Source organism: Parasteatoda tepidariorum, chromosome 4 (genome assembly GCF_043381705.1).
Source record: "Parasteatoda tepidariorum isolate YZ-2023 chromosome 4, CAS_Ptep_4.0, whole genome shotgun sequence".
Lineage (NCBI taxonomy): Eukaryota > Metazoa > Arthropoda > Arachnida > Araneae > Theridiidae > Parasteatoda > Parasteatoda tepidariorum.
In genome coordinates, this window is record NC_092207.1 from 52,742,684 (window position 1) to 52,756,950 (window position 14,267).

Below are 14,267 nucleotides of genomic sequence, written 5' to 3' on the forward strand. Positions count from 1 at the left end.
GTGAAATATGACATGAATGGTGTTGAAAAGTTTTTAAAATGGGAAAAAAATGTCCATTTAAATATTGTGAACTAAGTATAATGTATGTATACTATTCTCAGAAAGATAGTTCATCCAACCTTTAAGTATTTGAAGGTTGTAATTATTCTGACATTGGTTTACTGTCTACTTTGATATACTGTTCTGTGTGTATGTGAGTTACATGATGGGCTTGCTTTCAAAGATGCTCTTACATTATTTTTAAGAAATATTCCTTAGTAGCCAGTAAGTCATTTAATGTTTCTCAACCAAACATTTTTTGCACAAAATTTAAATTTTTCGGGATTTAAGTTTTAAAATTTTAATTTTACTCAGTATCATTTTCTTGGTGTGAAAATGCCACTTGTGTTGGCATCATGAAAACTGGATCGATGAAAAAAATTTAACTTCAATAAAAACTACCTTTACTGATATATTATGCGTAAAAACAAATTTACCAATTATGAATGATTGAGCTATTTTAAATAAATAAACAATTATGATGCTTTTTGTTTAAGTTTGGCTTTAATTTTATATCACAGAAAAAGAATTAAGAAATGAGAAAGGGTTTGTTTGAGATGTTCAGTTTTTTTTTTTAAATAACTTTTTCTTTTTAATTTAATTTTCAACTCTAAAAATAAATCATGGTTATCATAGTATTTACTGCTCTTTGACTGCAGCATGAGGCTGCCAATCTCTTTCAGAGATTATCTCTTTCAGAGATCATCAAAAAGAGCTCTTGTGACAAGCTTTCCTCCTTCTCCCACTACAGCGCCTCTGGCGGTGAACTAAGACAGTCTGCCAGGAACCGCCGATAAGTACGGATGTTTAATTCGAGCCCAAAACCCCCTCTCCCAAATTCTTGTATTTTTTTTTTATTATGTGTTTTGTCCTTTTCAATAAATATTTAGAGTTAGATAATTTCTAGTCTTTCATTATTTATGTGAATTAGTAAAAATACAAAATGGCCTCACAAATAATTTGGATACACTTGAAGCTACTTATTTGTTTAAATTTTTTTTGCGTTCCCTTATTTGATATTTTCCACATTTGATGTAGAGATTTGCCCGGAGGCGGGAAGTTTTTGATGGTCTCTCCTAAAAGTTTTTTTTTTAATACAGTGTGTATGGGAAAATTCATGCCTCCTAAAAGTAGTTGCAAAAAGAGGAAGCTTCTACAAAGAGGTGGTCTTTCCAGGAGTTTCACTGTCAATTTAAACTCATTTTTATACGCAAACATTGAATTTCAATCTCTGGATGTTTTCATGAATTTCACATTTCATGCATTTTATAATTAATTCATTTTGATTAAGAAAAAATATAATTTTTTAAATTTTTAATGAAATTAAAGGTTATTTTAAAAAATACTTTTTTTTTGTACTTATGTAAAGTAAGAGAGAATACATATTCAAAAGAAAAAAAATTTTCATACATAGTTATTTAAAGTTTCTTTTTTTTTTTTTTTAACTATATGCAAAATTAGCAGTCAAACAAACTGTTAAGCTTTATATACATGAAACAAGATTAAAGTTTAGAAAGTTAGACGAAATTCATGCCTAGCTTGTATCAAACAACTCTTTTACTATGTGACCTTTTTTGCTTTCAAATGAAGATTACATTGATTTTAAATCATTTACTATTTCACTAGACAGTCATCTTGAGTCTTGCTAAAAAATGTCACATTTCTTAACTACCACAAAAAAAGCCTCTTTTTAAATAATCCATTTAAAATAATTCTTAGAGAACATTCCTTTTCTATTCATGGAATTCTAAAAATAACTATAATTAAGAAAAATTGATTTAAGGAACTACATGCTACAATAGAGAAAGAAAGATATACAATTATTTAACAAAATTCACTGGTTTCGTGAGAAAGCTCTAAAGGGTCTGATGAATACATTTGATAAAAATAAAAAATGCGTAACTAAAGTGTAAAAACTCATATTTAGCACAAGAAGCAAATTTCAAAACAATTTACAATAAAAACCATATCATGCACTGAAGATTTCACTTTACAGCTTAGCAAAAATTACCAACTGAAATCTAATTTTAAATTTTATTTAAAAAATGAAAGAAAGAAACACACATTGGAAGGTTTTCAAAGAAAACAATTAACAAATGCTAAAAATAGTATTTTCTTATTTTTCAAACACAACATAATCTTTGACTAACCTCCACGATAATCTCTACATTCACTTCAGTCTCTGTACCATACATTGTGTCAACAATTTTTACAATGTCAGTACACAAAATAAAAACATTTTGATTCAGTAAATTCAGATTGGAAAGAGAGAAAAAAAAACATTTTTTTTTTTAAAAAAAGTACCTTTAACAAGTACTAACTCACATCCAACTTGGCAGTTTCATTTTATCACAAATAATTTCTTAATATATTACTAATAAAATAGACAGTCCAAAAACTGCATGATATATGAAAAATGAGTATTATTTAATGCTTTCTTCCACCATCACATAACTGTTCTATTCACCCATAAATATAATCATCCAATATAAAAATAAATCACATCAGAAACATTTCACTAACAACATAGTTTATAGATTCTCTTCATAGCACGCACACACTCCATTCCTTATGGCAATGTTTTAAAGTTCAACAACGCTAGATAAAGAACACTACTAGGTGTTTCACAATTACATATATAATATGTACCACCAGCAAAGTCACAGTTTTTGAGCAATGGGCAGACTAATACAACAACTACACAGCTTTGAGCGTTAGCTTTTGAAGACACATAATGAGGCCCAGTTTATGCCTACAATTAAACACTAATGCACGATATATAGGTTAATCAAATTTTTCTGATTCTTTGAATGCGACGATACTACTGTAAACTTTGAGTGCAGGTCCCATTTTTAAATGTAAAATGTTTATTAAATCTGACTGCGTCATCTCCAGCAAAGCTTCTCCATCAATTAGCTAAAATAAAGAACACATTTAAATCAAATAAAAGAGAGATAGCTTTAAGGAGGATTTGTGTACTGTTAAATTTTATTTTTCATAAATTTAAAGCTACATAATGCATGTAGAATTTAACCAAAATTTTCAAGCTAGTTCATAGCTAATAATTTAACAAAGCACAGTACTAACTATAATATGAATGTTAAATTAAAATAAAAATCGTAGGTTAGAGTAATTTGAACTGGACATAAAGACTAATCAACAGGTAGGTGTTGATAAAGCTATTATTGAAAGATTTGTAAATCACGAAAAAAGAAATTGTCAGGAAAAGTTATGCAAAACTTGCTTTTAATGAAGTAATTACTTAATAGCAGAACCGTTTAAAATGTTTCATTTTGGAAGGGAGAAAAATTGGCAGCTTAATTCACAGATTATGCCACTTTGAAAATAGAGTAAAGTATAAAATGTAGAGATGGTTTAAGATGCAAAAGTTAGTTATTTCGCAATAATCTTTTGAAAAATTTATTGTGAATTTGTAAAACTAGAGTGAGCAAGTTATGTGCTTTTTAATTTCATATTGATATTTCAATTATTTTGAAAATACCAGAGATAGGTCAGTATAACTCAGTCAGGTTCTAACAGATTTTGCTCAGAAATTTGTGATAAGTAGACAAGAAATGTAAATTTTAACTTTTTTTTTCTTGACTAGACAAGGTTAAAAATTTAAAAATAATTAAAAGGTATTTTCTTTAAATAAACATCCAAAATTAAATCATTATTAATTATTAAAATTTATTATTTAAGCCTTTAAAGGACAATAAGCAGCAAATGGTTGCCTTTCTCCCCTATTCAGCAACTGATATTTTCATCCTTCCAATCTGAATTAAATGCAGATTTTAAATAGCTCATTTTTACACACAAAATACAGGGTGCATTCTGAAAGTAATGTGCATGATTTTATTGTGACGCGACTATTGATCGCAGCGCACTCAGATTGGTCAAAAAATGTGGTGGGAGATTTGTCCTTCCAAACAAGCCTGGTCTCAGGTCGCTCCAAGAAGTAGGACGCGTCTTCGTGCGAAGTCTTTTTTTCGATCGAGTCACGGCGTGGTGGAGTGTTCAATCGCTGGAACAACGGTACGCTATAAAATTTTGTGTAAGACTTGGGAAGAATGCGACGGAAACTCATCACATGCTTCAAGACGACTTTAAGGAGGAATGCATTTCAAGATCTCAGTGTGGAAGGTGGCACAAGGCCTCCAAGGAGGGTCGGGAGAAGGTCCCCGACGAGCCTTGTTCTGGACGCCCAACAACAGCCCGACCCAATTAAAATGTTCAGCGTGGGCGTGAAGTTTTGAAGTCAGACAGTCGGTTAAGCAATCAGGTAATCGCTAACACCCTAAACTTATCAAAATGTGTGGTACATGGGATTGTGACGGAGGATTTGCAAATGCGAAAGGTCTGTGCGAAGCTTGTGCAGAAGGTGTTGACGGAGGAACAAAAAGAAGTTCGAGTTTTGAGCAGTGAAGAATTGCTGGAATTGATGAGTTGGTGCCCCAGCCTCCCTATAGCCCTGACTTGGTGCCGTGTGACTTTTTTCTGCTCCCCCGACTGAAAAGAGAGCTGAAGGGTAAGCACTGGGAGTCGGTGGAGAACATCCAAGCTCATGTTACAAGGTTCCTGAGAGGCATTTCTGTCGAAGAATTCCAGGATGCCTTCCAGACGTGGTAGAATCGTCTCCGCAAGTATATTGGTGCACAAGGGAACTATTTTGAAGAATTTAAACCATTTGTACCCATAGGATCAATAAATCTATTTTTCCCAGAAAATGCACATTGCTTTCAGAACGCACCTTGTAACTGAAAATCAACACACAGCTATATCAGAACAGATTGAATATTGCAATTCCTGTTTCCCGCTGAAGAAAAATCATTCTAGCTAAGTTCGTCACCCAAACAAACACTGAGATATTTCACGCACCTATGACGAGGTACATTGGAATACAGATACATGCGCAATGTCATCCTTTGGGAGAAATAATTAAACTGGAGATACTACCAAGAAAGGAAGAACCGAGGTGAAAAAGAAACCAACAATTTGTGAGCTTCCGTAGATGGACAGCTGACATGGCTGTTTTTTCTTATTTTGCTATGTGAGCTATGATTATTCTTTATTTTTTTCAAAGAAAAAATCCCTAAATTTTTTTAAAAAAATTTGGAAATTGGTGCTGTGGCAACCCTGTGTAAGATGTAAGGAGCGTGAATGATAAAATGAAATATATGAGTAAAAAAGGAATTGCATACACACAAGCATTCTTGTATTCATGAAAAACTATGCATAGCTGCCAACACTGATAGGAAAAAATCCAGTAGATGTTTACTCAGAATTTTGAATAGTAATAGGCTAATTCATCAAAGATAGTTAAAATATTTTTTTAATTAAATTAAAAAGAGAGTTCTGAATAAAAATAACCTGAACATTTTTGAACAAAAAAAAAAGTGTTGAACTATTTTTTATAAATGAGGTTTGCATCATTATGAATTATTAATACTTATTTAAATATTCAAGCAATAATCTGCACAAAAATTCTATTTCAATAAGGATTTTTTTTAGGAAATTTCCTCAATATTAGGGAATTTTCTAAAATGTACAAAAACCAGGAGAAATTTTAATGAAACCAGTAAACCAGGAGAAACTGGCCTAATCCAGTAGTCTACTGGAAAATCCAGTAGAGTTGGCAGCTATNTTTAACCATTTGCACCCATAGGATCAATAAATATATTTTCCCAGAAAATGCGCATTACTTTCAGAACGCATCCTGTAACTGCAAATCAACATACTGCTATATCAGAACAGATTGAATTTTCTTCACCGGGAAACAGGAATTGCAATATTCATTCTAGCTAAGTCCGTCACCCAAACAAACACTGAGATATTTCACGCACCTTTGACGAGGTACATCGGAATACAGATGCATTCGCAATGTCATCCTTTGGGAGAAATAATTAAACTGGCGATACTACCAAGAAAGGAAGAACCGAAAGGTGAAAAACAAACCAACAATTTGTGAGCTTCCGTAGATGGACGGCTGACATGGCTGTTTTTTCATATTTTGCTATGTGAGCTACGATTATTCTTTATTTTTTCAAAGAAAAAATCCCTATATTTTTTTTTTTAAATTTGGAAATTGGTGCTGTGGCAACCCTGTGTAAGATGTAAGGAGCGCGAGTGATAAAATAAAATATATGAGTAAAAAAGGAATTGCATACACAAGCATTCTTGTATTCATGAAAAACTATGCATGCATAGAAAGCAGAAATGATATTGTTACCTGTTCTCGAAATAGTCGACCTTGATCAAGACAGCCCTTGAGAGAAGAAACAAATTTGGCAACTTGGTTTACAGACCAGGATCGCACAGCACTGCCTTTGATGGAACTGAGACCCGGTATTAACTGAGTATTATATTCTACAGATAGAGGGAGTTCTTTAGGTGGCGTGATGAAGGGTTCATTAAAAACAGAATCATGAATTTTCTCTTCTAAATCAGAATTGCTCTTTTCACTGGCTGCTCTAGCTTTCTTAATTGCTTCAAGACGTAAAACAGCTAGAAATGTTTAAAAGAAAACATCAACATTATCATATAAATCCTAGTAAACTATTAATACAATATTTCTAGTAGCTACTTTTTTCGTAAACATAAAGGAGTAAAAAAAAATATTTATTTCTCAAAATATTAAAAATGGCTTTTTAAAAAGATTATAGAAAAGTTCAATTATGTTTAAAAAACATCAAAGAAATCTTCTAAATTTTAAACATGTAATTTTAGAAATAGAGGGTAAAATCTGTAATTCTAACATGGAAATATAAAATACATGAAAATATGTTTTTTCAGTAATAGCTAAAAAAAAAATTTTAAACTCACACTTTTAGAGCTTAATCTTCATATTTTATTGTAAAAAATTTAATATTCAAAATGCAGCAAAACAGGTTTTTACTGCAAAATATTTCACTATCACTTTTTTTAATGTTTTACGGAACTCTAGTGAAGAATGAAATCTTTGATAATACAAACTAATACTTTTTAAGTGAGGGTCAAAATTAAAATAATATAATAAGTTTTGATTGAATGAATGTAAGATTTAATGAGGACATGCTGCACTATCCAAAATGATAAAACAGTTCAAAAGCCAAAGTGTAAAAAAAAATTTAAAAAAAAAAAAACATTGTAGTACAATTATAACTGATAAAATAGTATAAGTGAATAAAATTGTAGACAGATTTAAAACATTTATATACAGTTAAAAATACCAACAGTAGCTAAAAATGTTCCTGTATGCTTAAAATAGAACTCTCAAAAACCGTTAAACGATGTCGGTTAAAAGATGGTCAAATAACTAAAAAGTTATGAATCATGAGAGGAGTGCTGCAAGTACTACATTGAGTATTATGATGTCCAAACAGTAAATGGAGGTGTGTTAACCAGGTGTGCCTGATTCAAAGACTGGTTAGCTTTACGTCTCCACTACTCAAGAGCAGCACTGGCAAATGGTTCAAAATGCTTATTCAATCCAAAAATACAAAAGAGTATGTACATTATTGTGAAATTATAAGGCATCACCTATGGAAAATGTATAATTGACCAAGAACTGATTACAATTCAAGGTGAGTTGAATTAATAATCAAGGTGAGCTAATTTCTATGAATAAAAGTTTCTTCTGATCTTATGAACATGAGAAAATCTCTATTTTAAATAAGTACATTCAAATTACTAAAAATATCTAAAATAGTATAAGAAATAAATTTAAAGTATTTATTCTTAATCATGCATTATAAGTTGTTACATAATAGATGTGTGGACTAATAAATATAAGTTTCATAAAAAAAAATTCTGCACAATTTTGGCAGCAAAAAAAGTTAATACAGTACAGAACCCGTTATCCGGAAAACCAAAAAACCGGAAAAAAATTCAATTAGTTTTCCCGCTTTTTAGAAGAAAAAAAAATTCCCTCATAAGATTTTAGGATTTTTTGTTCTTTTTTGAAAACTGTTTACCTTATCATCATTTTGGAAATAATCATTAGTGTAATTACTTCATTATTTTTTCTTCTTTTTAAGATTATTTCTAATTTTTTTTTTTTTAGTTGGATTTAACTATAAAAAAAACGGCTTTTTGTAGAGATTCAGAAAACCGGAAAAATCAGTTATCCGGAATATCGATGGTCCCGATCGTTCCGGATAATCGGTTCCCTACTGTACTATTATAGGGACACTGAAAACTAAACCAATATTATATTTAAAATAAAAGGTGTAACTAGTAATAAATAAACTTATGGTGATGATAAAATTGAATGAATTACTTACACATATGTTTTGGAGGTCTTCCTCTTAAACCAGGTACTTTGAATCTACAAGAATTTTATTGCTCAATATAGTTAAATAACAGATTCATACAGATGAAAAATTGTTAAAATAATAAACAAAATATAGCAAAAACTTCAAAATAATGCATTAACATTAATGAAAANGCAGAAATAAATTTAATACTATAGGGACACTGAAAACTGAGCCAATATTATATTTAAAATAAAAGGAAAAACTTATGGTGATAAAATTGAATGAATTACTTACACATATGTTTTGGAGGTCTTCCTCTTAAACCAGGTACTTTGAATCTACAAGAATTTTATTGCTTAATATAGTTAAATAACAGATTATATACAGATGAAAAATTGTTAAAATATGGAAAAACTTCAAAATAATGCATTAACATTAATGAAAAATATTAAGCTGGGTTCTGGTCTTTTAACCTACTGATGGAAGGGCTACTTTTTTCCTTATCTAATTCTAGAAAGGTGGGTTTTTCAGCGGAAAAAAAAAACTGAAATTTTTTTTATAGGTGGAAAACTGTTTGTAGGTACAATTGTATCGGAGGATAAAACCACGAGTAATTGGGAGGATAAAAAAAATCAGACTTTCTACATGTAGAATTGATGACAGGTTAAAAAGCTTACTGGAACTAGAAACATGTTCAGAAATTACGTAAATTTATCAAAACAAACATGTCTAACAAAAATTATAAACTTGATAGAACAATGAAATAGTACTAACACAATGTCATCACCAAATACATTAGAGTTTAATGTTATACTTAACATTAAAGTTCGTAATATGTTATAAAAGTTAATAAAAGTATAACATTAGAGTTTATTATTACTTAATTATTATTGTTATCTACAATAGATAACATTAAATTTACCTTTCGAATTTACATGAAGAGATTTTCTCCAAAATTCAATATGAAGTAAAATCTTGTAATTAAAATGAATTCATAGAAAAGCATCACAGAATTTTTCAGCTTTAAATGGTGTTATATTTCATTAATATGGTAATAAATTTATAATTCGAAGTAAGTGGGATCGGATAATTAAAATGTTCACAGAATAGAAATATCTTCTTTAAAAAAATTGTCAACATGTAATAAACTTTGAAAAATCAATTTGCATTTATTGAAAATACTTTATACGTGTATCTTCATATTTTTTATCAGTTGTGTGTTCCTTTAGATATTTGACTGCTTTGATACTTTCAGGAACCCTGTATGTATGCATAGATAGATATGCATCACTTACTTCTTTTTCCCCCTTCCGACACCATTCCTTGTTTTGGGAATATCAACTGGCTTTGTATCTACAGCACTAATGGCAGATGATGATATAGAAGATGGTGATGAGTTAGGACTAGCAGCTGAAGTGGTTGTGGAACTAGTTTGTTGCACTTTAAGAGCATTCTTTTCGGCAAGAGGGCATCCAGACACTCTGTGGTGAACTGAATATTTACCTTTCACATGACCAACTCCATTACAACCAGGAGTAGGACAACGTCTGGAAAAAAAAAAGTATTTTGAGCAAAATCCATTCATTGAAATATGTTTTTAAGCAACTGATTTTATTAAATACTTTCTTGCAGGCAATATAACGTTTTTGAATCACGTACCTTAATCCGTCAGTTGCACCACCTTGTTCTGATATCTTTTTCGTAAATTCATTCAGGGATTCTTTCGTAATAATAACTCTATCTTGAAAATTAGAATCCATTTTATTGATGTTAATTTGAGAATAGGGACAGCCAAAGGCACTAAAATAAATAAATAAGCTTTGAAGATCAAAAAAGCAGCCGAATAATTATAAAAAAAATTTTACATTAATTTAAACGGTAATAAACCACAAAAGTTTTTATTTTGATCAGAATCAGTATTTATGTGATTTATTTATAATTTAAATGTTATTCACTGAACAAAAATTTCTGAATACAATTTTAGGTCTATCTTATATGACAAATTATTAATTAGCAGTAATATATATTTATTATCCCCTCCTTTTTGATATGTGATACTTTTACCCCTTTTAATAATAAGTTAAATGGTTTGATTCTCTTTATTCTTAAATGAATTATAGTTTTAATATATAATTATGCACATAAACTAATGTCAATTCATAATTAGAAAAAAGATTTCCAATATCTCTGCCTTTAATTAGACTAAAAAATCTAATAATTTAGGACAAGATAAGTACCAAGACCAGGCAGAAAAATAATCGCCTTACTATAGTAAAAATAAATTTTTTCAGCAAATAACTGAATTAACATAAAATGTTTTTAAGCACTAAATTAGTTAATAATTAAGGGCTAAATCAAGAAAAACCTTAGAGCTATATCAAATAGATAGATTTTTATGAAATATTTTTTAAATTTGATAAAGTTAAAATTGTGATAAGTGATTATGAGTATTTGACAAAAAACTATGTTAATTGATCTATTAATATTTTTATCAGTGATATAAAAAAAAAATCACACAGACAATAATATAGCATCTTTTTCTTCCGTATAGTTGACAAATAGGTAACAATTTCGATTATATGGCATGATTTCCTCCTTAGATAATTATATGAAATTAATTGTTTCCGTTTCTTGCATTCTTTAGAATAATTTATATAGCTATAAAGTCAGTTACACCAATGCTTAACTTTAACTCAAAGGTAAACTTATCTATTTAAAGTTTAAAATAGAGGGTTATTTTTGTGTTTGGGACAGTGAGGCAGTAGCCTCTAAAAACTCTAAATTTACATTCTTCTACCTTTGTGTTCTTAAAACCTAGCAAATGGATAACCAATTAAACTCAAAAGCTTATGCTTTTGAAAACATCCCCATACCTTCGAATCACAAAGGAGCAAAAACTTAAGTGACATTATGATAACTCTTTTTATTAACAGGTTTAAGACTACTATGATTGGCTGTAAGCATATAAATGTATCAAACTTTAAATATAGTCACAGATTGATAAAAGATGCTTTACAAACTGCGTGTTTTGATACATATTTTTAAAATTCAATGAAATGCTACTTAACCATGCTCATTAAAGTAAGCATTTCAAATTTATAAAAACTCAAAATAATAATTTAAAAGCAAAAATTTAAAAAAAAAATCGCTCAAAACAGTGATTTTTCAAGCAACTTGATATAAGAAGGTAGTTTTGGATAGATAAGTGATTTTGAATCATAGGACACCGTTTAGCAGACAAGAGTAGATTAAAATGACTATTGACACCAATGCCTAAATTTACAGGAAGTTTTAACAAAAGTTTTTTAAAAAAAATAATAAGGTTCATTAAGGGGCCAGTGAGTATCTAACAATAATAATATACCTATGGTGAGTGGTATACTTTGGACCCTTGATATGCCCTTGACCGAGACATCCAGCTGTTGGACAGGGACCAGGCTGCCCTGGGGCGGTAACTAAAACAGGAAACATGCATATATCAACTAAAATGCACATTTTTATCAAATATTTTTATGCACATTTTATCAGTTACTTACCCGCAGGTGGTTCTAAAGGATGTCCAGTTCTGTGACACCAGTTAATTGGGTGTATATCAGGACTGTCATCATCCACCCAAAAATCATAGACGCTAGACCAGCCATCAAAATGAATCAACAAGCTGAAATCCTTCCTATCTCCGATAGTTGCTACTCTAATCAACATAGGATTGCGTCTATCAACTGCTTCTAATTTCATACCTACTTTGAATTCATTTGGAGGGCACTGCTTGAAAGCTCTAGGAGAAACAGCTACAGCTCTAGTATCAGCAAGGTACTTTGTCCAATTAAAAGATGCAGGGTCTTTAACTTCTGGTGAGAGTACAAATAAGAGATCAGTAAAAAAACATTTAGTAAGTGTCATACAAATAGAACAGTATTAGAGAATGAAACATAAGAATACTTGTAAACATAAATTGAATAAATAAAATTATATTTAGGTTGAAAAAAATTAAAACTCAGGCATTTTTTTAAACACGGGTAACATTGTATACTTAGGTTATACTTTTTTTTAAAAAAATTTTTGAGCTAACTTTATCCTACTAGAGATCTTGATCAAAGATATTCGTTCTTGCAGATTTGTTAAAAAGAAGGTAACAACGAAGAACTTGGTTGAACTTTTCCTGATCAAAAGTGTCACAATTTTTGTACATGCTTGAATTGCAAACAAAATATTTGTGACCCTAACAGATTCCACCCTTCCAGAAAATTCAAATCTGCTGATTCAAGCCTGAAAACTAAATGTATTTTGTAGGAAAATGTAAAACTAGTCAAAACTCACAACAATGTTTTGCAAGTGTACAATTTTATTTTCATTTTATTATATTGTAACCAATTGTAATGTATATTAAAACAGTGAAACAACTAACTACTACCTAACGTGAATATATGTAGAGAGAAGTTTAACACACAATTTATATACAACACTTGCTATATTCTATACAGTGAATAAAACACTGCCAGAAAAAGCATTAAGATATCATCGTTCTTTAATTTCACTCAAACAATTCATTTTTAAATCCTATGTTTTTGGTCTTGCCTCTGCAATCCTCTTCATTTAAAAAATGATGGAGTATAACAATAAACTCCTCTTTTTGATAATATACCAATAAACTCTGCTAGTAGCGGTCAGAAAATTATAGAAAATTGCATAGTAATCAGGCACAGAGCTGCAATTAAAATTTGAGCATTCTAACAAGTTGGAAAAGATTCAAAACAAGAGTCTATTACTAGACAAAAAAGAAAGTTAAAAAAATGTATTTTATTATTGATCTAACAACAAAAAAATTCACTCAAATATAGATGCTTTTAAATTAATTGTTGATTCTACAATTAAAAAATGTACTGAAGCATAACCATATTTCACTTAATTGCTGATCCAACAACTAAAAAATGCACTAAAATATAACCATATTTATCTATACCTTTAGGGGGTGTCAGGAAACGATCATTATCTCTACACCAATTAATAGGATGAAGATGTGGAGATGATGGATCGGCCCAATAATCATAAACATCTTCCCAACCATCAAAATGAATTAAAAATCTGTTATCCATAACATCTGTCACAGTTGCAACACATACAAGAGAATAATTCTTCTTATCCACAGCTTCAAGTTTCATTCCACGTCTAAAATGCGGACTTGCACTCTAAATTACAAGGGTAAAAGGATATTAGTATTCAAAATGAAACACTCTTAATATAATTCAGAAAAATAAATTACAGTAGAAAATCTTTTCTTAAATACAAGAGTTTTCTAAAATGAATTTTTGTTTCAGAAAGATATTAAAAAATTTTTAAGCATCCAAATTTAAAGTATTATCTACAATAATAATAGAGTAAAAGAAAAAATTAAACTGTACCATGCCAGATTTACAACTAAAAAGAGTTTTTGGTGCTGCTTCAGACTTTGTAGCCTTCAGATAACTGTCCCAATTGAAATCTTGGGGTCTGTAATCTAAAATCACAAGTTTAAATTAATAAAATAAAATACTATTTCATTATATTAACTTTTAAAAAAATTATTTATTTTACAGAAGAAAGCAACAATAAATTTCAAAAATTGTAAAAAACTTTCTGGACAAACAAGAAAGGCCAAGTTTAGTTCATGTAAGTCCGAAAAAAAGCCATAAAATACAAGGAGAAAAGCAAGAGATAATATAACAGACAGACTTAAAACTATCATAGTCAGAAATACCTAGATATTTGAATAAATTTTTTACAGTAAAATAATAAATCTTTTTACTTTTAAACTTAAAAAAAAACTTACCATTAAAAACATATTCCATTTAAAAATGCATAAAAGTTTATGTAAAACAGATTTAGATTGAAAAAAGACACTTTAGTAACGGCATATTAAAACAAGGTAAGAAATACCCCCATTGTATAATTTTAAGTTTTCATAATTTACTCAAAAAATGTTGTAAATTTTAAATAATTGTTCATATTAAAACTTCA

At 29.7% G+C, this 14,267-nt stretch overlaps 1 protein-coding gene across 12 annotated transcripts in view; it reads right to left on the reverse strand.

Moving 5' to 3' along the window:
• Positions 1-2,059: 2,059 nt before the first annotated feature.
• LOC107447892 (lethal (3) malignant brain tumor) overlaps positions 2,060-14,267 on the reverse strand; it is a 52,478-nt gene continuing 40,270 nt past the window's right edge. For 8 of the 12 annotated variants that reach the window (XM_043043013.2, XM_043043016.2, XM_071179812.1 and 5 more), the window contains 9 exons: positions 13,673-13,767; positions 13,234-13,459; positions 11,810-12,121; positions 11,638-11,728; positions 9,933-10,073; positions 9,569-9,820; positions 8,301-8,344; positions 6,269-6,543; positions 2,060-2,955 (listed from right to left, as the gene is read on the reverse strand). In XM_043043013.2, the coding sequence (XP_042898947.1) occupies positions 2,824-2,955; positions 6,269-6,543; positions 8,301-8,344; positions 9,569-9,820; positions 9,933-10,073; positions 11,638-11,728; positions 11,810-12,121; positions 13,234-13,459; positions 13,673-13,767 (1,568 nt within the window). In that variant the 3' untranslated portion in view covers positions 2,060-2,823. Of the gene's footprint in view, positions 2,956-6,268; positions 6,544-8,300; positions 8,345-8,567; positions 8,612-9,568; positions 9,821-9,932; positions 10,074-11,637; positions 11,729-11,809; positions 12,122-13,233; positions 13,460-13,672; positions 13,768-14,267 lie in introns of all 12 variants that reach the window. The other 4 variants (XM_043043015.2, XM_071179814.1, XM_071179816.1 and 1 more) reach the window with 1 other exon arrangement.